The 27,797-nt window shown below is 58.3% G+C and overlaps 1 protein-coding gene across 5 annotated transcripts; it reads right to left on the minus strand.

Moving 5' to 3' along the window:
- Positions 1–592: 592 nt before the first annotated feature.
- On the minus strand, positions 593–27,731 carry CDK18 (cyclin dependent kinase 18). 5 transcript variants are annotated; one of them, XM_086694357.1, is made up of 16 exons: positions 27,600–27,731; positions 10,100–10,249; positions 9,775–9,914; positions 9,053–9,178; positions 8,173–8,229; positions 7,256–7,370; positions 6,970–7,064; positions 6,684–6,746; positions 5,665–5,788; positions 5,443–5,563; positions 4,575–4,672; positions 4,241–4,346; positions 4,074–4,116; positions 3,321–3,411; positions 2,925–2,979; positions 593–2,170 (listed from the first exon to the last, which is right to left on the minus strand). In XM_086694357.1, the coding sequence occupies exons 2-16, from the start codon at positions 10,221–10,223 to the stop codon at positions 2,029–2,031; spliced, it is 1,500 nt and encodes a 499-aa protein (XP_086550483.1). In that variant the 5' UTR covers positions 10,224–10,249; positions 27,600–27,731; the 3' UTR covers positions 593–2,028. The 5 variants fall into 5 exon arrangements, with proteins under 5 accessions (XP_086550483.1, XP_086550485.1, XP_086550482.1 ...); XM_086694359.1 differs by lacking the exon at positions 27,600–27,731 and adding an exon at positions 27,487–27,579; XM_086694356.1 differs by lacking the exon at positions 27,600–27,731 and adding an exon at positions 27,326–27,440.
- Between the last annotated feature and the right edge of the window lie 66 nt (positions 27,732–27,797).

Here is a 27,797-nt window from a genome sequence, read left to right on the forward strand (position 1 = left end):
GATGTCAGCGGATTGGAAAGTGGTTATGGCTGGCTATGAGGCCACTGGACAGGGAAAGTCAGGAGGTGCGGTTTGGGGCTGGCCTTCTCCGAGTGCTTGGGAGAACAAGCCTGGACGCTGACTTGGAAGACAGAGCAGGATGCTGGGAACTTTGGAAGATGTGTGTGCAAGAAGGTTGCGTGTACCCGAGGTGAGAGGCGGTCTGGGCAGCACAAGGTGGTTTCAGGGTTTGTGGACACTGCTGCTGGGCTGGAGGACAGAGGTGCTCACCCTCGTTCTGTGCCCTGGCCTCGGCCATTCCCCATGTCAACCCTCTCTTAAACCTCCCTCCTTCCCTCCCAATTAGTCAGGAAGCTGTTCAGTTGGGGGAGCAGGAGGGTCAGCTACAGCAGCCGGCACCCCTCCCCGGGACTCCCTCTCTGGCTGGCTCCACCCCTCCAGCCACCACCCTGGGCAGAGGCCTCCTCCACTCCACCCCACAACACCCAGAGCTGACTTCCGGCCCTGGAGGCGGCAGCATCCGGAATCCAGCAGGAAGGGTGCAGGGAACCCCGCCCAAGCCCAGGGTGGGCTCAGAGATCCACACAAACCAAACTCTCTGTCCACTTTATATATATATACATCTACAAGCACGCCCCAGCCGCACTCACGAGGCCTGGAGAAGGGCCTTCAGTCGTCCATCTTTGGCATCAATCTGTCAAAATCAGCTTTTCGGTACAGACTGCTCGCTCCTTTCTGTACAACATGAATTAAATATATTATCTGTCTTTGTGCTGAGTCACAGGACATTCACAGTACAGTGGGGGAGGAAGGGAGGGACTTGTGGGGAGGCCAAGACCCTCCAGGGCTGCCCCTCAGGCTGAGGGGTCGGGCTGGGCAGGGGTCTTGTGTAGCAAGGCCGGGCCTGGCCTCCTCTTGGCCTTGCCATTCGAGATTCGGCCAAGTGTTGAGGGGACCTTGGGGATACAACAGGCGTGCTCTGAAGGGGTGGTGAGGGCGCCTTCTTTGGGGCTGCGGCCCCTCATACTCTCAGCCTCTCAGGATCAAAGCCTGTGCGTTCTATCCCACCTTCCTCCACCTCAGACCGTGGCATTTACACCCTACCCTCTGGGGAGAGGGGTGGGCAGAGGTATGGGGAGGCTGGTGCCAGGATTGGGTGGAGCATGGATAGGGACACAGGGGTGGCAAGGAGGGAACGGGGGGGGGGCAGGGGCTGTGCTAGCCCCAAGGAGCCGAGGCCGGCCTGGCACCAGTGTCAGGGTGACCTTGCATATCTGCGTGTCACCTCCAGGACCCTGGCCCAGGGCCGGCTGATCAGCGCCCGGGCTCGATAAGCAGGAACCGCTCTCGGGAAAGGGTGGACAGGCAGGAGCTTGGGTCAGAGCTCCAAGGGCAGTGAGTGCTCTACCACCTGCCAATTTAAGGCAATCCCGTTCAGACCAGGAAGAGGGGTGGGAGCCAGCTGAGGTGACAGAGTGAAGCTGGTGGTACCAGGCCACCTCTGGACTCAGCTGGACTCCAGCAGCATATGGGGCCTCTGGCCAGGAGAGGGGATGGGAACATGATGAGGGTGTGGAGAAGGGGGGTGGGCTGCTATTCTCTCTGTTGCTCCAGGGACACCCTCCCTTCGAGTGGGGGGGGTGGGCTTTGGCACACACATTGGCACGCAGGACTCCAGGGTCCTAGACGAGGTGCCGTGCCGCTTCCTGCTCTCAGAGGGGAAGAGGGTGAGTGAAGTGTGGGCAGGGGTGGGGGGGGCACGGTGCTGCCCATGTCCTGGGCACGGTGCTCAGTCTGGCCCCTGGAGTCTCCCGCCTCTGTGGGTCCCACGCTGGTGCCCGAGCACTTCAGGGTGAGACAGGGTCTGAGGTCCCTCCCCGCCCCCTCGTCTCCTCCTAGGACAGCGGCTCCCGCCCCGGCTCCAGGGCCGGTGACAGACGGTGTGGTGTGTAGGTGAAGGCTGCAGGGGAGGCGTGTGGGAAGCAGGAAGAGGAAACAGCCGTGGCCAGAGGTCTTCTGGGCCAGCCATCAGCCCTTGCTCCTCAGTCCTGCTGGGGCCACGCAGGCCCCGTCCTGCCTGTGGTTGTGCTCACTGTGACCTCTCGTCTCTCGGGCCGCAGCAGGGGGGTCACGGCTCAGAAGATGCTCTGCCTCCGGCTCTTCCCTCGTCCTGGACAACAGAGGGGAGAGGTGGGGCTGCAGAGAGGGGCCTGGGCAGAAGGGGGCCCGAGATCGGGAGGGACGGCCGTGCTCCGGTGCCACTCTGACAGAGCCAGCAAAAGTATGGTCTCAGAAGCCAGCAGGTCCTGGGTTCAAATCCCATCTCTGTTACTTACTAGCCGCATGAAACTGTGACTTCACCTCCCCTATGCCTCAGATTCGGTGATTATGGGATTATTCAGCATTAATAGTACCTACTTCAGGGCACCTGGCTGGCTCAGTTGGGAGAGCCTGTGATGCTTGATCTTGGGGTCGTGAGTTTGAGCCCCACGCTGGGTGTAGAGATTACTTAAGAAAATATATATACACACACACAAGCACCAGCTATAAGGGGTGTTTTAGGATGGACTGGAATAACGCACCTGTCACCCCCTCAGCTGTCCCAGAGACACGGTATGGAGGTGACAGTATTCAGAGTGTGAATGCACCAGAGAGAGCACGCACCTTCATCAGGGCTTTGTCAGTGCTGTGTCTGGGGTGGGAGTTGACAAGGGACACCCTGGAGGAGGAAGCCTGGGCAGGAGATAGGGAAGCCAGCCCCTTCCCTGCTCCCCACGGGCTCCCCGAAGGAAGGCCCATGTTGCGGAGGCCATGCTGATTTCCCCGCTGCAGGAGGGGCTGGTGGGCCCCATCTCTGTTCTTCCGGAGGGAGGAGCAGCCTGCCTGGTCTACTCCAATAAGGGGAGTGGTGGGGGAGCCCCTACCTGGCTGCTGAAAGGCCAGGCCCCGGTAGCCCGGGTCCTTCTGGAGCTGAATCTCCTTCAGGGAGAAGATGGAGGCAGCTGTGACGAGGGAGGGAAAAGGCAGGGAGAGAGCTGGGTAGGGGCGACCTGCTCCTGGAGCCCGTGGCCCCCCACACCTCCTGGCTGGGGAACCCCTTCATTCAGGACTGGGCCTTTCAGGCGGTGTCTTAGATCCCACAGTTTCTCCCCTTAGTGTCGGACGAGAACCCAAGGAAGAGAAGCCCCGGGCCCAAGGTTGCTCGGCTAGACTGGGACCTGTGGCCTCTTTGCTCCAGCTCTTCCGCCCACACCTGCTGCCCCTTCTTTGGTTCCGGGGCGACCCTGGTCCCCCTCCCCCAGCCTCCCCCAGACACTCACTATCTTCGAGCTGGTGTACACGCTCCCCCAGAGACCGGAAGTAGGGGTGGCTCAGGGCAGCCTCTGCTGACATGCGACTCTTGGATTCATACTGAAAGGCAGAGGGTAGGCTATTGGGCCCTGGCTGGGGACTCTGGGCACCCCTCTGGGTAATGCAACTACTGCACTAAATTAGGTGGTCAGGATGCGAGGGGCCACAGTATAACCCAGGAGCCCCCGGGGTCAGCCGCCAGCCTCCAACTCCAAGCCAGTCCTAGGTCTCCACTCTTAGGGTCTCCAACTACCAAGAGAAAGACAGAAACGGGACTTCCAGAGAGTGACCTCCACTTGGGATGGAAACACAGACGCTAAAGCAACCATGACCACAACATCAATAATAGAAATATTAACATGTGATACCACCAACTACCCTTCACTGCGTATTTACTTCACGACAGGTCCCATACTGTGTTCCATGATCTCAATTTGTCCTCGTGACCATCTTCAAAACTACGAATTATTAATTCCTCTTTGCAGTTGAGGAAAAGGAAGCCCAGAAAAGTTCTAAAAATTGCCCACGGCTACACTGCTAGTAGGTGGGTCTGAACTGAGGTTCGAGTTCAGAGCACACCCACTCCCAAGTCCCTCTTGGGCCTGGGTTGGGGCGACAGGGTGGAAGATGGGGGAGACGCCTGAGCTCTGGCGGAGGGCCCACATGGGGCACGGGGGTTCGGCGCTATTTGGCTGCCTGGGCCCGGCCAGGCGCGCACTCACCAGAAGGAGGCTGGTCAGGAGGTGGATGCCTTCGGTGTCCAACCTGCACGAGAACGGAGCGGGCACAAGCCTGATCTGGGTGGGGTGTGTGTGTGTGTGTGTGGCCACCTCCAGAAGGGACAGCCGGGACCACGAGCAGGCCAGGAGGTGTGGGGAGGCACGGCTACCTGGGAGCGTGACTGATGAGCGGCTGGGGGAGGTATCGTGGGAAGTTGTAGGCTCTGAACTCCGACAGGGCCAGCACACCGGGCCACGTCTCTTCCGTAGGGGTCCCTGGGGAGACAAGAGGGGGTGGGAAGGGCATGGTGAGGGGCCAGAGCCAAGGGCGGCTTGGAAAGGTGCAACGAAGGAGGCGGGGGCAGAGAATGGCCGAGGCCACAGGGGTGGCCGCCCGGTTGAGAGCGAGGGGGAGCCCCTCTTCCCAGTCCCTTTAGGCGCCTGGGCTGGACAGAGTCCTGGCGCCCCCTGGTGGCGAGAGGGAGGGAGCGGCCGGAGACTGACCGAGGAGTCGGAAGATGAGGTGTAGTTCCTCCTTGACGGTGGAGCCGGGGAAGAGGGGCCTCCCCGTGGCCATCTCGTAGTGGATGCAGCCCACGCCCCTGCGGGGAGCAATGGGCAGGGTCGGCGTCAGGCTGGGCCTCCTCGCACCTGCCCTTCCTAGGGCTGCTCCACCAGGGCACCAAGGATGGCCTGCCTGCCACGGTGGCTCGAATGGTCATGGCTCTGGGGTGGGCGGCCCGGGACACTGGAGGCTGGCACAGCCCAATCCGCCACCGTGGCCTCTCTCTGGGGCTTCTCTCGGCTCTCCCCTCACGCTGTGGAGTTTGTGGCTGCACCCATGTGGCATCCTTAAGCAGTGCTGTCTCAAGCTTTGTCCACGTGTGCCCCCACCGGAAGAGGAAAGTCCATAAATCCACTCTCCTGGGGAACCCCTGGCACAGAGCACAGTGGCCATTCATCGGAAACCTGTGTTTTAGCTTTAAAACTGGGCTGATTTTTCATTCGACCCCAAATCATAGGCGTGTTAATTTTCCCACAAAAACAATATATCCTTTCCGAAATTTTCAGTAGAACCGATGCTTGGGGGAGATTCCTCACGTTTACTCTGGAAGGCCTCCCGTACCCTCTGGTCACCTCCTAGGGGGTCCCTGGGGGCATGTTTCAGAAGCATAGCCTTGGAGGGTCTGTTTAGAGCCAGGGGAACCCCGGGGTAGTCCAGACTTAGTTTTTCGTATCCAGCTACTTCAGCAGGATGTCACATGGCTTCTAGTCAAAGGTTAGGCAGTTCTTTGCAGAGGGACTTGAGGCCGCAAAAGGGAATGTGGGGGTGTGAATCCCCCCTCACCTTGGCCCCATGGCGCTCACTCACCACATATCGATGGGGGTGGAGTACTCTGTGGACCCCAACAGCACATCGGGGGGCCTGTACCACAGGGTCACCACCTCATTGGAGTAGGTCTTCGTGGGCACCGACTTGGCCCGCGCCAGGCCTGGGGACAGACATGTCACTGAATCTCCCTCCCCCACAGCCCCCGCCTCCCGAGGACACCGTGCCGGATCCCCCCTCGCCTTGCCAGGCCGTGGCCCTCACCAAAGTCAGCCAGCTTCAGCTCCCCCCTCTCGCTAATGAGCAGGTTCTGCGGTTTCAGGTCCCGGTGCAGGATCTTGCGGCGGTGGCAGTAGGCGAGGCCCCGGAGCAGCTGGAACATGAAAATCTGCGGGAGGAGGGGAAGCGGACGGTGAGTGAAGGACACAGCGTGTCCCACGGGGGAGACCCCGCGTCTCTGCCCCACGGCTCGGATGGGGATGGGGCAGGGACGGAGGGGCAGCGAGGTGTCCGGAGAAGAGCAACCTCGTGTTCTACCCACGCGGCTCCCCATCCTGGGCTCCGTCCGTCTCAGGGGATCGCATCCGCAGAGGCGGGCATCAGGTGTGCTGGAGGCCAGAGAGTTCTCTGGCCTGGGAGCTGGGGGTGGGGGGGTGGGCACGAAGGGCCAGGAAGGGCCTGGGCGGGGAGGTGTGCCCTTGATTCTTTAACAATGACCAGAAGAGGTCACTCATCCTTTTATGCTTCTCCAGAAGTCTCCTTTTATCCATACACTCATTTGACGGATGGGAAAGTGGTGCTCGGAGCTGGCGAGGGGATTCTATGTCAACAGCTAGATGGTGGTAGAGGGTATGTGTCTGCACTGGTGGGGCAGAGAAGTGTGCTTACCCCGAATGGCAGTGACCTTGCACACCCTCATACATTTGAAATTTTTTTTTAACGTTCATTTATGTATTTTTTGAGAGAGAGAGACAGAACGTGACAGGGAGAGGGACAGAGAGAGGGAGACACAGAATCGGAAGCAGGCTCCAGGCTCCAAGCCGTCAGCACAGAGCCCGACGCGGGGCTCGAACCCATGGGCCATGAGATCATGACCTGAGCTGAAGTCGGACGCTCAACCGACTGAGCTACCCAGGCGCCCCAACCCTCATACACTTCAAGGTCTGAGCAACCTCAGCAGCTGGGCCCCTATTGGTGAGCGTGGGTTCCCACGCTGGGCTTGAAAACAGGTGGGTGCCAAGATAGGGTGTCGGAGGGGAGGCGGCCCTCCTTGAGGCCCTCACCTTGACATTGTGCATGCTCATGAGGTTTCCACAGTGGTCCAGATACTGCTTCAGGTCACTGTCCTGGAACACAGAGCCTGGCTCAGCCCTGACTTGTCCTGACCCCCGGCCGGAAGCCCCTCCCTGGGCAGAGCCCAAGGTCCGAGCTGTCCTTTAAGCCCCCCTGGCCCACTCCTGCATGGGAGCATGTGAGAACCTGGTTCTAGAACAAGGCCTGGGCTGCCCCCTCCCGCTGTCCCCACCCCTACCACAGAAAGAAGAAGCCGCTAGCCCCAGCCCAACTCACCAGGTACTCAAACACCAGGGTGAGAGACCGCTCTGTGTGGATGAGGTCATGCAGCGTCACAATATTGGCATGCTTTAGATTCTTCAGAAGAGACACTGTGGGGTGACAGGCCCACCTGGGTCCCTGGGGCCCCACAAACCCCTCATTCCCTCTCTTCCCGCGATCAGCCTCGGGAGCCCCCCCCCCCCAGCAATGACCCTCTGTCCCCAAGCTCCCACTGGGGATCAGGTCAATGAAGCCCTCCTCCCAGGAGCCCCCAGGAGCGCAGGACCCTAGGACGTTGTACCCTCTCGGATGGCGGTGCAAGGTGCCCCCTCCTCATGCTCCAGCCGGATCTCCTTCAGGGCCACGAGGTTCTCTGTCAGTTTGCTGCGCCCCTTGAAGACTGTGGCATAGGTACCCTGGGGACAAGAACCCCAGCCACACCAGCCACACTCAGGGCCCACAGTCCTCTGTCCAGCACCCTCCCCCTCGTGCCTCCGCTTGGGCTGGGCCCTTCGTCCTTCTTCTCCTTTCACTGTTATTCTCTGTTTCCTCCGAGGGCCACCTCTCTATGACTTTCTCCCTCCCTCCTCCCTGTTCAGGATGCACTGTCCTCCCCCGAGGCCCCCAGTAGGCTAGGTGCCCTTCTATTCTAACACCAGTTTGCCCTTCCTCATGTCGACGTTTACAGGTCGGTCTCCTCTTTGGGTTCCAGGAGGGAGAGGGCTGTGTCTGTAGACCTCCGCCCACCCCAAGGCTCTGACACCAAGCGTGGTAACAGAAACTGCGGACGGCACCCAGTGCTTACCGTGTGCCGGGCACTAAGTGTGCACACGAGCTTATTATAGTAACCTGTTCCGGCCTCACAACCCTAGGCGGCAGAGCAATTGCATCTCCATTTCCAGAGGAAGGAACTAAGGCAGAGAGAGGTCATACGACTGGCCAAGGCGACAGAGCTAGCAAATGCTAGAGCAGGGATTTGAATCCAGAGAAGTACTTTCAGGCAAAAAAAAAAAAAAAAAAGGCTGGATTATGCCCAGAGCCCACGGGCCACTGTGTCCTCAATGTCCTCCAGGACCTGGGCCCCCTCAACGCCTGCAAAAGGCTGGGTCAGACTGGCCGGCCAAAATGGTACGCCTCTGTGGGGCGGGGGCAGTGAGAAGGCAGGGAGGGCAAGGAAGATGCTGACCCTGCTCTTGAGCCTCCTGCCCGGTCTCTTACCTCCCCCAGTTTGTCCAGTTTCACGTATGTTTCCAGTTTCCCAAAGCCGATATCTGACTGAGAGGGAGAGACACAGGGTCCTGTGAGCTTCAAGGCCCCAGTAGCCCCACATACATGACAGCCCCCCAACCAGCCTCCGGGAGGGAAGGGAATGAGACCCCCACTGGTGAGAGGGAAGAACAGAGGCTAGCGGGGATGAGGGCAGCCACAAATCCTGCCTCTTGGCCTCTCCCCTCTATCCCTGTGATAAAGGAAGGAGCCTTGGAAGTAAGAGTTCCCTCCTCCCCTGGCAGTGGAGGGTGTGGAGCCAGGGCTGGGGCACATGGGACTGCCGCACACCTTCTCACTGTCTGCCTCCACCTTGCTCGGATGACCAGCTCCCCCTAGGCGGGAACTGTGCCTTTCAGGACCCAGTTCAGAACCCGCCTCCCCGGCAGCCTCTCTCATCAGCATACCTCCTCTAGCTCAGTGGTACCCGACCCTTAACGACAAGATTCCTTGACCCCACCACCCGGAGTCTAGTTCTGTAGGTATCTGGAGCAGGGACCAGAGTCCATGTTTTTTGCAAGATGCTCCCAAGGAAATCTGATAAGCGTCCGCGACTGGAAAGCACGGGCCAGCTGGTCTATGGATCTCACCCCAGTGGAGATCCTGGGGCCCAGAGAGGGCTGGGGGCTCAGCCCCAGGCCCGGCGGGACTCCTCTAGGGAAGGGATGTTGACCAAGTACAAGGTTTGTGAGTCTCCTGAGGCCAGCAGGTGGCGCTGGAGGCCCACAGACTACTGCAGGCCTCAGCTGGGACCCTCAAAACGAGGACTGATGTATCCAAGTTGGGGAGAGGATGGTCCACCCTGGTGACCTCTGACCCTTTTAGGACTCACCAGGGATGCTCGGCGGGACATGCGGCTGAGCGGTTTGGGCAGGTCTGGACTCTCCAGCTGTAGCTTCTGCAGGAATTCCTGGGGCAGGCGGATGTCCATGGGCAGAGAGAGCCTCTTACTGATGTCCTACGTGGCCGGGATGAGACAGGGACACTAGCATTTGCTCCAGGTTACCTCGTGCTGTGGGATCCTCGCCTTTCCCCCAGGGCCCGGCTTTCCTGTACAGCAATCCCAGCAGGGCCAAACCATGGACTGTGGCCCCAGGCTCACAGCTGCTTCAAAGATGTGCTCAGAGACATATGTGAACACACAGGGGTTGCTGTGTGACCTTAGGAGGTCCCTTCCTCTCTCTGGGCTGCAGTATAACCATCTACGGAATGAGGTTCCTACAGACGCTGTGATTCTGTAAGCCTGTTTTTCATTTACTCGGGCACATGCATACGGGTCACAAGAACAATAATCAAATTGTCCAGCCCTTGCCATGTACTGGGACTGTTCTATGCACTTGGTATATATTAACTTGCTTAATCTCCACGATGGCCATTTTGACACAAGGAGACTGGTATGCAGTGCTTGAGAAACTTGCTCAAGGTCGCAGAGCTGAATAGTGGCGGAGCTGGGATTTGAACCCATGAAGTCTGGCTCCCACGCAACCACCCTCCTTGGGCATACGTTGTAGACGCGTCTGTCACCTGCACAGGGCAGAGCCCTGGGCCCCTCACCTCCATGGAGAAGCGGCGCTGATTCTGCCGCCGGTACTGCATGCCCGGGGACAGCTGCCCAGGGTCCTCTCCGCTGTCTGTCGGGGAGAAGGTGCTGGACGCCGGCTGGGGGTCTCTGCCGAGAGGACTGAGCTGCAGGTCTGAGAGCAGAGGCATGAGTTGCCCACCCTGGCCCTCTGCCCCGGAGGGAGGGGAGGGGTGGGGAGGGGCGTCTGCTGCCCCACCTCTGTCCTTCCCCAGCAGTGAGGGCGTGGTCAGGACGGGCCAGGAGGGGCCGTGGGGGAGCATCAAGGATGGGGCGGGGGTGGGGGGGCAGACACCTCACCCTCATTGCGCCGGTTGTGGAGCTGGTTGAACTGCTCTGTGAACTCGGTCAAGGACTCCTCGATGGTCTCTGTGCGGGGCACGGATAAGGAAAGACGACGCTTAAAGTTCTTCATCTTGTTCATGGTCAGCAGGGACCAGGCAGCAGGGCCTAAGACGGGAGAGGGGAGAAGGGCAGGTGAGGACACGGCACCGGGTCCGTGCTGACACCAGATGTGAATTCTCGGTCTTGGTCTCTGTCTGCCCCTCGAGCTCTGGGGCCCTGCATCCAGAAGCTGGGGTTGCATCTTCTTAACCAAAGTTCGAGCCCCCAGAGGGGAGGACCTAGCAGCCCTCTTCCTCCCTGCGAATCTCGTTCCCCCAGGATCCCCTGCCCCCCGGGGGAGACGGTCACACCATGAATCAATCAGTATAGCAAAGTACTGCTCATAATAGCCGCACGATGTGCCAGCAGGACCCTGGGGGCCTCGCCGGGGCCAGATGGTAACCTTTTAGCTGCTGGAGGTCTAGAAGGTTCTCAAAAGAGGCCTCGAGTGGCAGCAAGGGGACCGGAACTCGGTGACGCTCAGGCCAAATGGCTCTTTACCAACTTGTATGTGAGAGCCTGAGTATGCGAACAGCCAGTAAGCCTTACTGATTGACGCCCACAAGCTGGACATCAGCTCTGCCTACAGCTTTGTGACAGAATCTGGCCCCAACTCCCATTTCATCGTGCTACTGACACCTGGAGGTCCCTCTCTGGCTTGTCCTAGGTCCCTGGGAGACAGGAGAAGAGAAGGGAGGGACAAGGGAGGGGACATATGCATCTGAGCGGGCCCGGCCCCATCTCTCCAGCTGGAGGGAGGTCAGGAGCAGCTGAAGGTCTCAGGGGAAACACAGAAGTTTGCCGGAAAAAGAGGGCCCCAGGGACAGGAGGCTGGGCCCGTCCCTCGGCAGAGCCCCGAGGGCGGCAGGGTGTCCACTGCAGAGAACACAATGGGGGAAGAGGGTGGGCTGCTAGGCTCACCCCCAAGGCCCCTGTCCCAACCAGAAAGGGTTCCCTCCTTGTGGCTCCCCAGCCCTCCTGCCCTCTGAGTGAGGGGACACCCCCAGCCACCCAGTAAGACTGCTTCTTCCTACAGACACTTTCTTCTCTATCCTGCCCTGAAAACCAGAGCAGGGCTGGCCCACCTCGCTTCCCCCAAATCACCCCCTCCCTGCTCTCCTCCATGATTTCATAAGCTCTCGGTGTGGCTGCCCTCATCCCGCTCTGCCCACACCTCCCTCAGCTGCAGGGGGACTGAGAGGCCTCACAAGGGCCCCACTGACGCCTGCCAAGAAGACACCCAGGGCCAGTCCTGTGATGGGAGGGGGGCACCCTGCACCCTCTCCCAGCTTTTACCCAAGCACCAGGCACAGCCCATCCCCAGGGGATGCTCTCCGCCCCGTCACTAGCCAGTACCCCGTTGCCAAGGCAACCAGACCCTTCCGGAATCCTCCCGGTTTAAGGGATTATGGGTCAGTAACATGTTTGCTTTGCTTAATGATCATCCTCTGTCCTCAGCCAGCCTGGAAAGGGTCCCTTCCCTGGGTCTGCTGGCTCCTGGCTGCCCCCAAATGCACCTGAGTCGTGGCCCTGCTCAGCAACCCTGAGCCCAGAGACTGGGGGTGGCCAGGCCCTCTTTCCTCAGGCCGGCAGGTCTCAGCGTAGAGGTCTCAGGTCTGCACTGCCTACCGAGCCCATCTCTGTCAGCGGGTCCTGGAGGCTCACTTAGTTCAGTGAGGACTGAGCAAATGAGGACTGAGCACCTACTGTGTCCAGGCATTGTGCTAAGGCACGGGGGTCACGATGGCGAGTAAAGTGCGGCCTGTGTTCTCAAGGAACTCGGGCTGGTGACACCTTTGATGAGAAGGTATCAGAAGCTCTTCTACCAGCTTCCTTGGCAAAGCCCAGCAGGCTTGGACTTTCCCGTTCTCCATCCCTAAGCTCATTCCTGCCAGCCAACCTCAGCTGCTCTTCCATGGCTCTTTGCCATCTCGGGCCTGCCTTCTGCTTTTTAAAAAAAAATTTTTTTTTTGATGTTTATTTACTTTTTTTGAGAGAGAGAGAGACAGAGACAGAGCGTGAGCAGGGAGGGGCAGGGAGACAGGGAGACACAGGATCCGAAGCAGGCTCCAGGCTCCGAGCTGTCAGCACAGAGCCCGACGCGGGGCTCAAACCCACGAACTGCGAGATCATGACCTGAGCCGAAGTCGGATGCTCAACTGATTGAGCCACCCAGGCGCCCCGACAAGACTAATTTTTAAAAATCAATGTCAAAAGCTCATTCTGATTAGTTTACAAAGAATAACATTAAGGACGGACCAATGTATTTTCTAATTACATACGTTCTATTAAAATCTGTCATCATAGAATAAACGCACAAAGGAATTTAGTCCGTTGAGGCAGAGCTAAACTCCGTATTTTAATCCAGATTCTTACACTTTCTAGGTTATCAACACATTAACACAAAACTATAGTGCAAAATTTTAAGGATCCGAACAAAGAATTTATCTTAGTTTTAAGGCAAGTCAGAAAAATTTTCAGTTGAGCAGCACAAGATTTATCACCTTAATAAAGATTTAAGTAACACACATATGAAATACAACATAAAAAGACTACTTTTTCATGGCATTAACAGTTTTCTGTCAGTATGATGTCCTTAAGACACTTGCACAAAGTGGCAGAACTGGGCACACCATAATCATCATAAGTCCCCATCTATAAATTTAAAAACAAGCAGAGTTACTATTTGTGAGTCCCTCAGTGGAGTCCAATGACCACTCACTGATGGGTGTCTATCAGGAAAGGTTTTGGTTTTTTGTTTATTTATTTTTGAGACAGAGAGAGACAGCACAAGAGGGCAAAGGGCAGAGAGAGAGGGAGACACAGGATCCGAAGCAGGCTCCAGGCTCCGAGCTGTCAGCACAGAGCCCAACGCGGGGCTCGAACCCACGAAGCGTGAGATCATGACCTGAACCGAAGTCGATGCTCAACCGACGGAGCCCCCCGGGCACCCCTGGTGCCTTCTGTAGGACTCACAGACGGGAAGCTCCCAGAGGGCAGCCACCCCACTTCACGCTGTAGTGGCAGCCAGCTGAGGGCGAGGGGGTGTCCCGCGATAGAAGTTTTGTGATAGCGGCGGCATATGGGTTCCGGGGACAAGAAGATCTAGACGCGTCCTACCTGTGGCCTCCCATTCCCAAGCAGGACAGGAGAGCGGAGATGTCCCCACCGTACAGGTCCATTGTTTGCCAAGCGGGCTGAACATTAGCAGCACCAAGGGAGTATTTTTAAAAACTCAGATTCCTGGGTCTCACCCTCAGAGTCTGGAACGGAGAATGGGGACTGGGAAAACGAATTTTTTTTTTTTTTTTTTTTTAAAGAAGCATCCCCAGTGCTCTGGACACGGAGCCATGGTGAAAAGCATCCGATGTCCAGGTAAGGGATGGTAGTTCACCCCGGTTTCCAGCTTCTGTGCTGATGGGGAATCCTCAGAGCTGGGGAGGTGCAGGAGGGCAGAAGGAAGGCATGCCGAGTAAAGCAGCAGACCCCCCACCCCTCCCTGCCAACCACCACCGCACAGAAGGGAGAGGAATGTCTGCCCTGCAGACTGATGCCCCAGGCTTGGTCATCGTTATCCTAGGGCCTCGCGGCAGTGGAGGGGGGGCAGTCACTTGGCTCCTTGAGGTCTGAGCTCTGCCAAGAGGGACTAGTCACGCCCCCTCCTAAAAACAGGGCTCCCCCATAAAGCCGTCCTGCAGTCTGGGATTTATGGGATGGCATGCTGGGTTTGTGTTCAGGAATCCACCAGTAGCTGCCATAAATCTTATGCCCTTGCTCTTGTCTGTAGGGAAGGGGGGCTCATTAAAGGCCTTCGGGGAGGGAGGCCCCCAATTTCTGCAAGACTCGCACCTGCTCCTGCTCTCCCCTCACTTCAGTTAGGAGCCAGGAGCCACCGGCTTGGGTCTAGGGTGGGGTGGGAGCTGGAAGGAGGGTGAAGCAGAGGACGGCTTCTCAAGCAGGAATGCAGGGCCACACGATGCGGAGGGATGGGGACCAGCTGTTCTCCACCCACTCGGGACCCAGAGGAAGTGATTGTCACTGTAGCAGGAGGGATAGAGGGCAGATGTAAGGATGGACTTTCTGATGGTGACAGTGGAGCAGGCGGCAGGGGTGGTGGCCAGAGCAGAGAGTGGACGTCTCTCTCTGCTGGGGACAATCGGGGTATTGAGCCGGACAGGGTCTTGGGTGTGACAGGGCAGACGGAGTGGTGAATGGTTAGTTGTTCCCCAGCTCAAGACATAAGATGCCTCTGTCGCTTTTCCCTTGAGAGAATCGGCTCTTCAGATTTGGGGGTCAAGGGGGAAGGGAGATAGGAAAAAGGCCTGTCACCTTGGTGCTGTCTGCCCCTCACCCCCATCTGGGGACAGAAGGGCTCAGTGTGACCCAGCCTGCGGCCGGCCCAAGGCCGGGCACAGTGTGGCCTTTGTCCCTGGGCCAGGGAGCCATCTGGGGCTGCCTTCGTGCAACTGGTGCCAGGGGAGGAGGGGGATGGGCATGGGGGATGCTGGCCTGGCTGGGCTGTCGGGGGGGGGGGGCATGTCGAAGCAGAAGGGCCCCCCTCAGGAACTGTGGGGTAGACCCTCCACAAGCAGATGCCCAACTAGGCCTTCCCTCCTGCACCCCCTGCCAGGGAAGCCTAAAGCTCTCAGCCTACCTGCTGTCACTTCCTCCCGGGCATACACCGGCCAGCCCGGAGCTTCCTGCTGGGGCCAGAGAAGCGGGCAGCACAGGAGGAACCGGCCGGGAGGAAACCGACACTTGCCCAGAGGCCACCATGCACCCAGTGATGAAGGGCTGAACTTCTGGAATGTCAGCCGCAGCACTTACAGATCCACCACTGCAACCCCCTTGCTGGCCCAGGCAGGGAGGACGCTGAGGCTCCAAGAGGAGAGCTGACTTGCTCAAAATCATGCGGCAACTTCCTGGTCATTGCCGAGCGCACAGACTCCGTGACCACACGGCTCCTTGCTTCTCTTAAGGGGAGCTCTCCCCGCCCCACCCCTCCCTATGGACGAGGCTGTGAGTGCTGTTTCCTGTTCCGGGTCTCTCCCACCCCCGCCCCGAATTAAAAACCAAATTCAAATCCTGGTGTTACATTAGCAGGGCTGGATGGTGGCAGTGATGTTCTATGATCTCTCTTAGCTTTGGTTCTGGTCCTTCATTTGACAAGTATCTACTGAACGGCTACTACATGCCATGCCCTGTTGTAGACCCTGAGAATCCATTTATGAAGAAACAGACATAGTTCCTGCCCTCATGGTACTTATATTTTAATGGTGGGGAGCAGCAGACAAGCAAACAAATACATAAATGCACAGGATGTTAGATGGCGACAAGTGCAATGGAGGAAAACGAAGTAGCAAAGAAGGATGGGGTGTGGGGGGGTGGGGTGTTGCAACCTGAAACAGGGTGGTCAGGAAGGCCTCCATGGGGAAGCGACACCTCAGGAAGAATTCCAAGAAGGTGTAGGCGAGGGAGTTAGTCATGCCGAACCTGGGGGGGGAGCAGATCAGTGCGGAACAGGAGGTGCAAAGGTCCTGAGGCAGAAGTGTTAGTGTGCTCTAGGAACAGCAGTGTGGTTGCAGAGGAGGCCATGGACGAGCACGGAGCAGATGGTGTTGGTCCCCACAGGGAACAGGAAGGTTCTGGCAGATGACTGACATGATCCCACTTAGATTTTAACAGGGTACCTCTGGCTGCTGTGTTGAGAACAGACCGTATGGGCAAGGAAGGAAGCGGGGAGCCTAGTCAGGAGGCTCCTGCAGAGATCCAGGTGACAGATGGTGGTGGCTGAGACCAGCGTGGGAGCAGTGGAAGTGGTTGGCTTCTGGATACATCTTGCAGGTGGAGCCAAAGGGATTTACGGACGGATTTGTCCAGGGGGTGACAGAAGGGAGTCAAGCGGGACCCTCAAGGGCTCTGGCTGGAGCACGTGGAAGGATGGGGTGGCCATCGGTGCAGGTGAGCAAAGCTGGGATGGAGGTTTTGGAGGGAAGCCCAGGAACTGGGTTTGGGGCAAGTGTTGATGTCCAGTGGGCACCTGTGTGCAGGCACGGAGCACCCGGACACGGTGCAGCCCGCACAAGGAAGACACTTGTCTAGTCTTCTCTCAAGCCCCTGCTAAGATGCAAGGATGTGCCGGAAGAGAGGCCCCAGATCAAGCTCATCAGACACGTCCCTCGCACACCTCTTTACAGCCTGTGAAGGGCTCTGAGACCCCGGATGGAAGAGGGGCAGGAGGCAGGAGCCCGCCAGCTATCTGCAGGCCTGAATCCCCTGACAAAGAGGGACAGGCCAGGCAGGAAGGGTCCCCCCCCTCCCCCCACCCCTGCTCAGACTGATACAACTCTCCAAAGCCATGCAGGGCAGAGGACCCTGGTCCTCAGAGGGGAGAAAGCTCCCCACAGCAGGCCAGGCCGGTCCACAGGCCCTTTGCACAGGTAGTCCGGACACAGCCTGCTGCCCCCGACCCCAGGACAGCCTCTCCCAGCCCCTCCCGCCTACCACCTGCCGGACCCTTACCGGGAAGCTATGGAGGCAGAGAAGGAGGTTGGCAGAGCATCCAGGGAAGCTGGGTAGGAACATCCATCTCACGGAAGTGAGACTAACGTGGAAGGCAGGGGTCAGCTCCATCCCTTAACCTCCAGGGAGCCAGGCTTTGAGATTCCTCTCAGCAAACCCTTCCGAGAAGCCCTTTGCCTTCTCCCTAAATAAAGCTCCCATCTGCAGCCTGCACCCAAGGTCCTTCGATCCAGCCCCCTTGTTCCCCGGCTTTGCTCTCCCCGCTCCCCACAACCCTAGCTCGGCTCCAGCACCTGTACCCCCTGCACATGTTCAGGCCTGGGGTCTTCCAAGGCTTCCCCGAACCCCTAGGGCCACCGGGCGGCCCTGTGATGGACACAGTCCGAGAACGCGCATAATCTCCCAGGGCCACAGTGAGGACTTTTCAAGTGCCTCTCCCACAAGGGTGCTCTGCTCTCTCTGCCCGGTGCCGGTGACATACAGCAGACAGGCACGTGGTGAGCACCTACTGGGTTCCAGGAACAAGTCAGATGCTTCTCCCAGCCCCTCTTCTGGTTTCGTCCCGTTTGCTTTTCTTTTTTAGATCCCTGTCTCCGTGGTCCTGGGGGCAGGGCTCCAAGGACAGAACTCCCAACTGCCCACTTTCTGGAGCCCAGAGGGTCTGAGCCTCAGTCTCAAAGGCTGCCCACTGGCCAGGATCCTCAGGGCACCCTCTGCTGCTCGCTCCCTGCCCCCAATCCCGGTCACTCTGCCGCTTTGGGCGGGTTTCAAAAGAACAAGAGGCTACGGCGGAGCAAGTTTGCAGCCGTCATGAGCTGGGACTTCAGAGACATGCCCTGTTCCCAGTGAGAAGCGTGCCTCAGGGAGCCCTGCAGATATTACCTGTTCTGCCCTCCTCTGGCTGCCCCGGGCCTGCACAGCGTGGGGCTTCGGTTTTTCTCCAGCTTGTGACAAACCTCAGGCCCGCCAGTCACCCCACAGCTGCCTGGAGTTGCTGCCACAGCAGAAGCCCCGGAGCCCCCATCATGGACCTCACCCCCGCCCCAGCTCCGGCCTGGATGGGAGGCTGGGAGCCTGGCGCGTTCTGGGTGGCCAGCCTCGAGGAGGACAGATAGGCCCACAGCCGCCCTGCCAGTGAACAGACGCTGCCCGCAGCCTCTGTTTGGAATGCAGGAAGCAGGCGGGGAAGGCCTTCCGGGAGCCAGCCGAGCTGACCCGCAGGAAGCATGGTCAGGAGGTGAAGTGTCTGGGGCTCAGGGGGGCCTCTGCTCTCTGGACAGATGCACCATTTACCCCTGCAGGGTCCCACCTGATGGAAGTGTCCTAGAGTGAGGGCCACATGCTGTCCAGGCCTGCTCTCCGAAATTCTCTGCCGCTCGGGAGTATGGAAGAAACCCCAGCTCTCCCACTTACCAGCACCGTGACCTGGGAAGAACCCCCCATGCCTCAGTTTCCTTGTCCGCTAAGTGGAGAGAATACCTAATCCCCGATCCAACTGCCAAGAAGCTGCCAGACTTAACTTTCTTGGCTACTTTCTGACAATATCACTCTCCTCTTTAAAATCCTTCAAAATAACATTGCCCTCAGACAAAAGTCCAAACTCCAGGGCCCAGCCAACTAGGCCTCTTGTGTTTTGATCTGTCTCCTTCTGGATTCTCGGCTCTCACCCCTCCCTGGAGGGTTATGGAGTTAACCTCCCATATGGAGGGTTGGTAAGACTGCTTCTAAACTCCAGTGTTGCTTTCCCTGGAAAGTCACATGTGACCGCACCTCCTTCCTTTAGGTAAAATGGGATGCTTCCTCCTTGTTGCTCCCATTCCAGCCTGTGAACATCTGTCCCTAGACTGTGATGTCCTTCGGGACAAGAGCAGGGGCTCTGTGAGCTGTTTTCCCAGCATCTTACACAGGGTAAGGAACCTACAAGGTGCTCAGTCCGTGTTCATGGAGTGAATGAGACCATCGGGCCACTGCACCCCAATGGCCTGTTTCAAGCTCTTCCCTCTGCAGCTATGATGGGGACGAGGCCCATTGTCCTCTCTCCACCCCCCCAAGGTCCCCTTGAACCTCCAGGGTGCTCTCTCTGTGTGAGGCATATGTGATTCTCTTCCTACATCCAGCCCAGCCAAGGCCCTGATTCTAAGTGGTTCTTCTCATCAGGCCAGCTCTACTCTAAGCAGGTAGGCTTCCAGCACAATGGGGGTGAGCCTGGCCCTGCCCTCCTCCCGGGCACACCAGAGCGAGCCCTGCGGCCCAGTCAACCAGCCCTAGTCCCCCGGGACGTCGCTCTTCCTTGGTTCTCCTGACTCTCAGTGGGAACTGGAACACGGGCAGGACTGGTGGGCTGGGACTAGGGAAAGCCGGGGAAACGCTCCCATCTTCAAGGCCTGACGGAGGCGCAGACTCTTCCACGAGGCCCTCTGCGACGGTCCTCCCTTCTCCTCCAACCGGAAAGCCCACTGGCCCCAGCCTGCGGCATGCCAGCCGTCCCCAAGCAGAGCACTTGGCACCCTGTACTGTTCCTGTTCACCTGTCTGCTTCTCCAGTTTGCCTGTGAGTTGTTAGGGCAAGGACTGGGTCTGACTCGTCATTACACCCCCAGGGCCTGGCACTGAGCGAGCCCTCAAACGATCAGTGAGGGAGTACCTGGAAGGTGTGAGTTCTGAGTTCTAGGGGCTGTTCAGAGACAAGAGAACAGCCAGGAACAGCCAGGAGACTGTCCGTTGCTCACTGGCCTCGAGGCCTCAGCTGTAACCGAACCTTCCTTCTCTAGCCCTCCACTGATGGCAGTGGTGGGGGCCAGGGGGCCACTGAGGCATGGGGGGAAGCTGCCTGCCCCACGACAACTCCCTCAGTGAGGTCTGCAGAGGTCTCTACTTGGGCTGATGACCCACCATGATGGCTAGACTGGTGATGGAGAAAGTCCTAAGGGGGGGGGGTTCCAACAAAACACCATCCACTGGGGCCTACAGGGCTTGTGGGGAAGGGGGGATGACAGGGCCTGGACCCTCCTCATGGGTTCCCATCCCTCAGGGGCAGACTCCCAGTGCCTCACAGGTCAGGTGCATTATCCGGGATCAGACCTTGACCTTGACCCCTCCTGACCCCCTGACTGCCCACTTCTAGCCCCTCTGTGTGGGCCCCACACCAACCCTGCTGATATTCAGTCTCTGTTGCTCTCTTTGGCTTCTTACGGTTCAAGGAATGGAGGCTCATGTATCATCTTCTCGTATTTTCTTTTTGACCCTTTTTGAGACCCAGCTAAGTCTAGTCTGCAATCTTTAGGGAGGCTCTGAATTTGCAAGTGATACGATGGGGACAAGGTGCCCTTCCGCCAGTTCTAGTCCTGGCAGAACATCCCAGACCAGAGGCTACAGCAAGGGGCAGTGTAAGCAAGACCTGTCCCCACATTGTCCTGCTTTGAGACCGGGCCCGCCTCCCCTGCCAGGGGAGAAGCCCGCTCCTTTCAGCAGGCTCCATTAAAGACCCTCGAGGATGGGGTGCCTGGGTGGCTCAGTCAGTTGAGCATCCAACTTCAGCTCAGGTCATGACCTCACGGTTTGTGGGTTCGAGCCCTGCGTCGGGCTCTGTGCTGACAGCTCGGAGCCTGGAGCCTGCTTCTGATTCTGTGTCTCCCTCTCTCTCTGCCCCTCCCCTGCTCATGCTCCGTCTCTCAAAAATAAATAAATGTAAATAAAATAAAATAAAGACCCTTAAGGAAGGTCCCTCAGCCACCTAGCCCAGCATTTTCATTTTTTTGTTGTTTTTGTTTTGTTTTTTAGATTTAATTTTTAAGCAATCTCTATACTCAACATGGGGCTTGAACACACAACCCTGAGATCGAGAGTTGCATGCTCCACTGACTGGGCCAGGCGACCCCAGTCTAGTGTTTTCAAAATCCCAAGGTCTGGAACCTTTTCTTCAGTCCCAAAGGAAACAGCTCACACCTGTGTCCTCTGCATTTGCTGAAGTTTAGAGGCCGGTGCCCACCACCTTCCACACGATAAAAAGGAGGAGAAATAAGGCCTATCAAGTTCACCCACCCTGTCCCTCATCCACGGAAGAAGCCCAGCTTTCATGGTGGTCTGTCACGGGATCTTTGTTAACATCAAGCGCTGGCATCCCTGGGGACCTCTCAGTCTCAGGAGCAGGGAGGGCAGGAGGGGAGGCTTTCCCAGCATCTCTCGACTCTGTTCCTATTTATATTCCACTCCCAGTCGCGCCCCGTCCCCCCCCCCCCCCCCGCCCCAGTCTGGCCCACATTCCAACAGGACCCTCGGCCAATATTTCCCAACCTTTAGGGCAAGCTGGCCTCCTCACATTCAGCAGGTCTTCCCTCCCACCAGGCTGGGCCCAGGCGGCCCCCTCTGCCCAGACCTCCTCCCACCCCTCCCCACTTCCAAGGCGCCCTCCGAACATCTCACAGTTGTTCAGCTTATCCTCTAAATGCCCCCATCAGTGGCCCCTGCTGCCTGGAGCTCAGGCTCCCCCACTGGTTTCTCCTCGTCACTCGCTCCTTCCACAAGTACCTGCTCCGGGCCAGGCACAGTCCCAGGCTCCACGCCCCGTCTTCCCCGGCTCTCCTCCTGCCTCTCTCTGCCCCTTGCGTCTGTCAGATTCACTTCCTCTACCTGTCCCTCAGTGCCCAGGCTCCTCCGGCCCTCTGTTCTTCCCCTCCACACACTTTCCTGGTGACCTCATGCTCTCCCGTGGTGGAAACCACCAGCCACGTGCTGATGACTCCCAGACCCACAGCTCTGGCCCCAGCAAGCCCCGGAGCCTCAGTGCTACCTGTAGATCTGACCACCTGCCGGGCCACCGCAGGCTGGATGTCCCCCCACCAGGGTCTGAAATACTAGAATAAACCTCACTGGGCCCGGATGTAGCAAATAGTTTGAGATGTGTTGTTAAGTGGAAAGGGCAGATGTGTACCACTGGTAAAACTGTGTGTGTGCTAGATAGGCACGTGTCATACGTATACACTTACACGTGTGGACTTGTAAATATGAACACTAGATACAATCCAGAAAGATGCAGGTTAAAATGCTAATGGGAGTGAGCTCAGGGTGGCAGAATGGGGGTGACTGTCGCATCTTCTTTTTGCTTATTCGCATCTTCCAATACTTCCACAATGGCCATTCATTGCTTATGTTAAAAGAAGTAACACTTCTTTTAAAATAAAAAGAAAGTATTTTTAGATTGAGATTCCGAAACTGTTTAGTGCAAGCCTTGGGAGGGCTATAATTATCTGGAACAGGGATTGGCCAACTTTTTCTGTAAAAGGCCAGAGAGTCAATATTTTAAGCTTTGGGGGTCATATGGTCTCTGCGGCAGTCACACAACCCTCCCCCCCCCCCCCCCCCCCCGCCTTGTAGAAAAGTATCCAGAGATGGGGCGCCTGGGTGGCTCAGTCGGTTAAGTGTCCGACTTCAGCTCAGGTCATGATCTCACAGTTCGTGGGTCGGAGCCCCGCATCGGGCTCTGTGCTGACAACTCAGAGCCTGGAGCCTGCTTCAGATTCTGTGTCTCCCTCTCTCTCTGCCCCTCCCCTGGCTTGCGATCTGTCTCTCTCAAAAATAAATGTACATTAAAAAAAAATTTTTTTTTAAATACCCAGAGACCAGATGTAACCAAGTGAGTGTGGCTGCATTCCAGTAAACTTTGACTCGTGGACAGTAAAACTTGAATTTTATATAAGTCTCCATGTCTTCGAATATTATTTTCTTCTTCTGACTCTTCCCCAACCATTTAAAACCGTAGAAACTATTCTTAGCTCACGTGCCATACTGCAACAGGCTGGACCCGGCCGAGAGCCAAGTCCCTTGTCCCCGAGCATCCAGTGCTTGTGTGACACTTGAATCCAGCACCCCCTGCTTTGAGAAGTTTTTTTTTCCCCCGCATTATCTGGCTGTGGGGAGGCCTTCCAGGGTTTCCTGGTTCATCTGAGCCGTGGCAGGGACCAGGTCCACAGGCCTCCACTGGGGAAGCCCCTGTCCGTGCTCCAGAGTTTAAAAGAACGGCAGAGAGAGTGTCCCTCCTGGAGTCTCAGAGTATAGCTCACCTGATCAGCACGACCGGCAAAAGCTGGAACCACAAACCAGCGGTCTTGCATGGAGCTTTAGAAATCCCTTGATCTGTGCCCTCATTTTTCAGGCGAAGGCAAGACTCAGAAAAGGGAATGGGCTGCCCAAGACCACTCAGGCTGAAGAGGCCGAGCTGAGACCAGAACTGAGGGCCTGTGACTGTAAGTGCAATGCCCTTTTTGCTCCCTCAGGGACTGCAAGGACCTGCCCAGAGATAGCTCTCTCCGCACAGGGCAATATCACCTAGACAATCATCAGCCCACCCAAGGACCCGCTTGCCTAGGGAAGAAGCCATGTCAGGTATGGCCTCAGCCCAGAACACGGCACCCAGCCCAGCCACATGGAGGGTACTGCCCGCTGGGCTCCGTGCCAGGAACAGGGAGAGGCTCTGGGACCCCTCGTCTGGCCTCATCCCAGAGGTGGTCTGGAGACCCAGCACTGCTGACGTTACGAGGGATACCCTCCGGCACAGGACCTACCTCCTACCTGCTTCCAGGCACCGAACCCTGCCACGGACACGGGGAAGGACCCAAACCGGTCACCCAGCAAGGGTCTCCTCTGCTGGATGGCTGGGGCCAGGGGAGAGAAGCAGCCCAGTTCCTGAAGGGACCCCCAGAGGCAAGAAAGGGTGGGTTTCTTTAGGGAGGCAAGATGTAAGGACAGAAACCATTCTGGAGTTCTGCTGGAACTTACCACGATAACAATAAAAATGCAGAAGGTGCCTGGAATGAGGGAGGGTGGAAATGGCTTAGGAATACTGCCCTTCTGGATTTGAGGCCTAAGCCCTGGTTTCTACAGGGGCCATGCAGAGGCCAGGCTACTGAGAACTGCTACGCGTGTCCCAGTGACTCCGCTGGCCACCGCTCCTCGATGACGACACGAGGTGAGGCAAAAAGCTAGGAGTGCTGTGGCCACGACCCCACGGACATCCTCGTAACCACACGAAGTAATACTGCGACTCTCCCCGTTTTCTGAATGAGGAAACTGAACCTTGGGTGAACAAGTCCCTTCACCTAGACCCACCGCTCACTGAACAGCAGGGGCAGGATTTGAACGAACCTCAAAGTCTGTAAAGTGCCCCCACCCGTGCAGGACAGTAGACGGGCACTTGTAAAGAATGAGTGAAGGCATCAGCCGTTACGGAGTCCTCTTGTCTGTCCCCCGGCCCCCCCCCGGCCCCCCCTAATTCCAGGGAAGACCTGAACGTCGGTAGGTGCGGTGGCAGCACAGGGTGAACCATCCGCGGTTCCAAGAAAGAGGCTCTCACCACCGTCCCTTCAAAAGTTCTGGCCAGTGTCTCCGCCACCAGGGTGCCCTGTCTCAGCGGGGACACTCATGCCTGCAGGGAGCTTCAGGACCCTTTTTGGTTGTAAGCTAAACCTCTTCCTTGCCTGCCCACCCCTCCCCCTCTGCAGACGAAACTGGGAAGATTTCAGAAGCAGATGGGCTCTCCTTCAGACAGGAGTTCTGGCTGAGATGCGCCTACAGCTTTCCTTCTTCCTTCATCTGCTGCCGCACCACTGGCCAGCTCCTGCCGCGCCCGGCCCCCAGCTCTGGGGCGACCCCCGGGACCCCAGCCCCCTGCCCCAACGGCCAGAAGCCCAGCCTCAGCGCTGGGTTCTGTGGGTGTGCACGCCGCTGTGGGGACCAGGACGAGACAAGACTAACCGTGGCGTGTTCCCACCCCCTGAAAATGGCAGAGTGCCCACTCAGCAGCTCACGCCAGGAGGGCAAAGGCAAAGGGTCCAGGGTGGGGGAGAGAAGGGGTTAGGGCAGGACACAGGGCTAGAGAAGAGAAATGTGACTTGTTCCCAACGAGGTAAAGCTGATCAGGTGAGTTTGGACCCAGGCCAGCCACTCCCTCATGGACAACAGAGCCAAACAGAGACCGTAATTAATTAAGCAGCGAGCAAGGGTCTCCTTACCCCAGGAAATGGAGGCCCCGCCAGAGGCCTGTCAGAGCAGGAGGCTGTTGGTTTTCCAGCTTCCGGTGCCCCCCTCACTCATGCTGGGAACTAGAGGGCGGAGTCCCTACCACACAGACTCCTGGTCCCCTCCTGGCAGGTTTCCATCCAACCCTTCTTTCCCAACCTGCAAGAGCAGAAACGATGTGCAGGGCCCAGCCTGCTGGAATTAGGAAAGCCTGCCTCAGTCTCTACCCCAGAGCCAGGCATGGTGTGATAACTAGGAAATTTCCTTCCCAAATAACCTTCCACGGTACAGCTAGCAGTCATTTAACATCTGCTGCGTGCCAGGCACTAGGAGTTGTTTTATTTAACTCATGTGACAATCCTCCTTACGATGAGCCCCATTTCACAGATGAGGACACTGAGGCTGAGAGAAGCTCAGGAGTTTGCTGGGGACAGGGGAGTCACACAGCTTGTATGTTCTGGAGCCGGAGTCCAACAAGACCCTGGGTTTGCCCTCCCGTGTAGGTCTCAAACTCAGGGAGGAAAGGAATCGGGAGGGATAGACGGACATGCCGGACAAAAATCCCAGACAGGGTGACCCCCGAAAGAAGAGGCATGGCTGGGGTAGCAGCTGAGAAGACAAGCCAGGCTCCACCCTACAGCATGGGGCGTGTTTGCCTGGGCCCGGCCGGCCGACGACAGAGTCTGGGTCTACAGAGAAAACAAGTACAGCCGTAAAGGCAGCTCCACGTCCCCTGGGCCCTGGGGGGTGGCTTCCAGGGCAGGCGGCTGGATCCCAGGAGATCTCAGACCAAGAACCCACTTGTTCCTCAGATCTGGTGCCTTCTCTCCTGCGACCCATGGAGAAGCCTGGCTCTGCCTGGCACAGGACAAGCAGGGGGGCCTCATTTACTCGGAGCACCACACCCATCCTTCCTTCTCCTGAGGACTGATGTCAAACCAGAGAACCCCCAGAGTGGGCTGGGATCTCCCTTGATGGGGCAGGGACTGCGAGCAGGGAGCTCGGGGTCAGATGAAAGAAGGCTGGATCCCACTTATGCGGGACTCTGGGAAAGTCGGCCCCTCAGACTCTCTGTTTCCTTGCCTGTAAAACGGGGCTAGTAATGCCTACTTTATAAAGCCGGGTAAGACACTGCTTGGCACCCAGTAGATATTCTATAAATGGCAGCCATCAAGGCATTCAGAAATCGGATGTAACTACTGAAGTCTGCTCTGGTTCCGGGAAGCCCCGTGAATATGGGAAGAACAAAGGCTCCAGGCTCCTGGAAGGGCACGGGCAGACAGCAGGGAGAGTCCCAGAACCCTAATGGGCAGTGAGGTTGCAGGGGTGGGGGGAGGTCTGCCTCACAGGTTCATCAGTCCAAGCAGGAGGTGGCTGGGACAGAGTAATCCGAGACAGTAGCTTTGCTATGGCAAGGTGATCCTCTCTCCAGACCGCCTTCAAGATGCAGACCCAAACCCAGAAGACACTGTTGTCTGGGCCCATCCTTGCCTCCCCTCCACCCTCAGCAATTTTCCCAGCCCCCTCCCAAGGCCACACGAAAGGTAGGGGCTCTCCCAGGGCCGGCAGTGCCTGTCAGCCCGGCCTCCCAGCATCTTGGAGGCCTCTGCTCCCTCAGGCCAGCGTCCTGGAATGTGCCGTGTGCCCATGCCCAGTGGAAAGCGCCACCGAACATGCTGTATCTCACAGGGTACTGACCAGGAGGGGCAAGCTGGTGTTGGTAGTGAGTCACAGCGCCCAGGCCGCAGCTGGGGAACTGCTGAGGGTTAGGCTGGGGGGAGGGAGGAGATTGGGGGGAGCTGACCTCCCCCCACTCCTCGCACCACCCTAACTTTGCAGCCCCCCACCTTCCCCCCCCCCCCCACCGCCTCCCTGTCAGGAAAGGGTTTGGAGAGCCTTAAAGAGGCCACTGGTGCCTAGGGGCGTGCTGACCCCACAGCACAGAAAATCAGTCACTGTCTCAACAGCCGGAGGCCCACAGGGCCTGCAGACAGCTCCAGGGAACCCCCGCCACCAACAGGGAGAGGGGAGAGGCTTCCAGCCCATTCCCGATTTCAGATCCCCGATCCTCCCCCTCCAACCTCCCCCCCACCCCCATACAGCAGAATCCTCCAGCCACATAGCGCAACAGGCCGCCCGCCCTTCCCCACCGCTGTATTATTAACCCTTCGCCCACGACTGCTGCGGGGTGGGGGCCGCTGCCCCCGTGGTCTCCCTGGTGGGCAGGGAAGAGGCAGCAATCCCCAGAGGCCCCAATCCATCCCCGTCTCCCCAGCGCTGGAACCTGCAGGGCTTCGCGTGTCCTTCCACCTTCACCCCAGGGCTCTGGTCTCCCACCCTCCAGCCTGCCACTCTGGAAAGTTCACCGGAGCCCAGAAAGCCCTTCAAGGCGCGATCTGGCCCCACATTCGCGGGTTGTCCCGTCACCCGGAGACTCCTGACCCTTGCCCTTTCCAGAAGGAAGGGCGACTAGAAAGCGCCTGGTCGGAGCCTGGGTGGAAAACTTTGCTTCCTAGGGTTCTGACCGGAGCCCGGGGGCCAAAGTGAGTCCCGGCGGAGATTCCCTGGGTGGGGGGTGGGGGAAAGCTGCGGCTGCAAAATAGCGCACCTGGAACTTGGGAGGGGGCCGCACGGGGCATCACCCACCCCCGGCACACTGGCCCCTACGCCTCGTGATCTCCGATCTCCCCGCGGCGCTCCGGCATTTCCCTCCAACCTCTCGCCCCAGGGCAAAAGCAGACCGGCGCCTTTAAGAGCCGCTCCGCTTACCTTTGCTCGGTTTACCCGGCGCCGCGGTGCCCCCTCCTCCGACCGCCCCCTTCCTCCCCCGGCGCGCCGCCCGCCCAGCTCTCCGGACACGGCGCGTCGCCCGCGGGACTCACCGCGCGTGTCCTGGGGGCCGCGGCGCGCCGGGTCCCGCCCGCGACGGCCGGGGTGCCGCGGGGCTGGGCGCCGTGCCCTGCGCCCTGCTGGGGTCCCTGCCCGGGCGCGGGGCTGCTTCCCCTGCTCCGGAAAGGTGAGCGGCTCCCCAGAGGAGCCGCAACCTGAGCTGGAGGAGGAGGAGGAGGAGGAGGAGGGAG

The sequence above is a fragment of the Puma concolor genome, chromosome E4 (genome assembly GCF_028749965.1).
Source record: "Puma concolor isolate L17-30 chromosome E4, mPumCon1.1.hap2, whole genome shotgun sequence".
In the NCBI taxonomy this organism is placed as follows: Eukaryota; Metazoa; Chordata; class Mammalia; order Carnivora; family Felidae; genus Puma; species Puma concolor.

Excerpts from the sequence above, each read along its gene's own strand:
- CDK18 (XM_086694356.1), bottom strand. The coding sequence starts at position 27,356 with ATGCCCCGTGCGGCCCCCTCCCAAGTTCCAG. Across the intron at positions 5,564-5,664 it reads GCTGAAGCTGGCTGACTTTG|GCCTGGCGCGGGCCAAGTCG; the intron begins GTGAGGGCCACG and ends GTCTGTCCCCAG. Across the intron at positions 2,171-2,924 it reads CCTGGCCTTTCAGCAGCCAG|GACGAGGGAAGAGCCGGAGG; the intron begins GTAGGGGCTCCC and ends TCTGTTGTCCAG.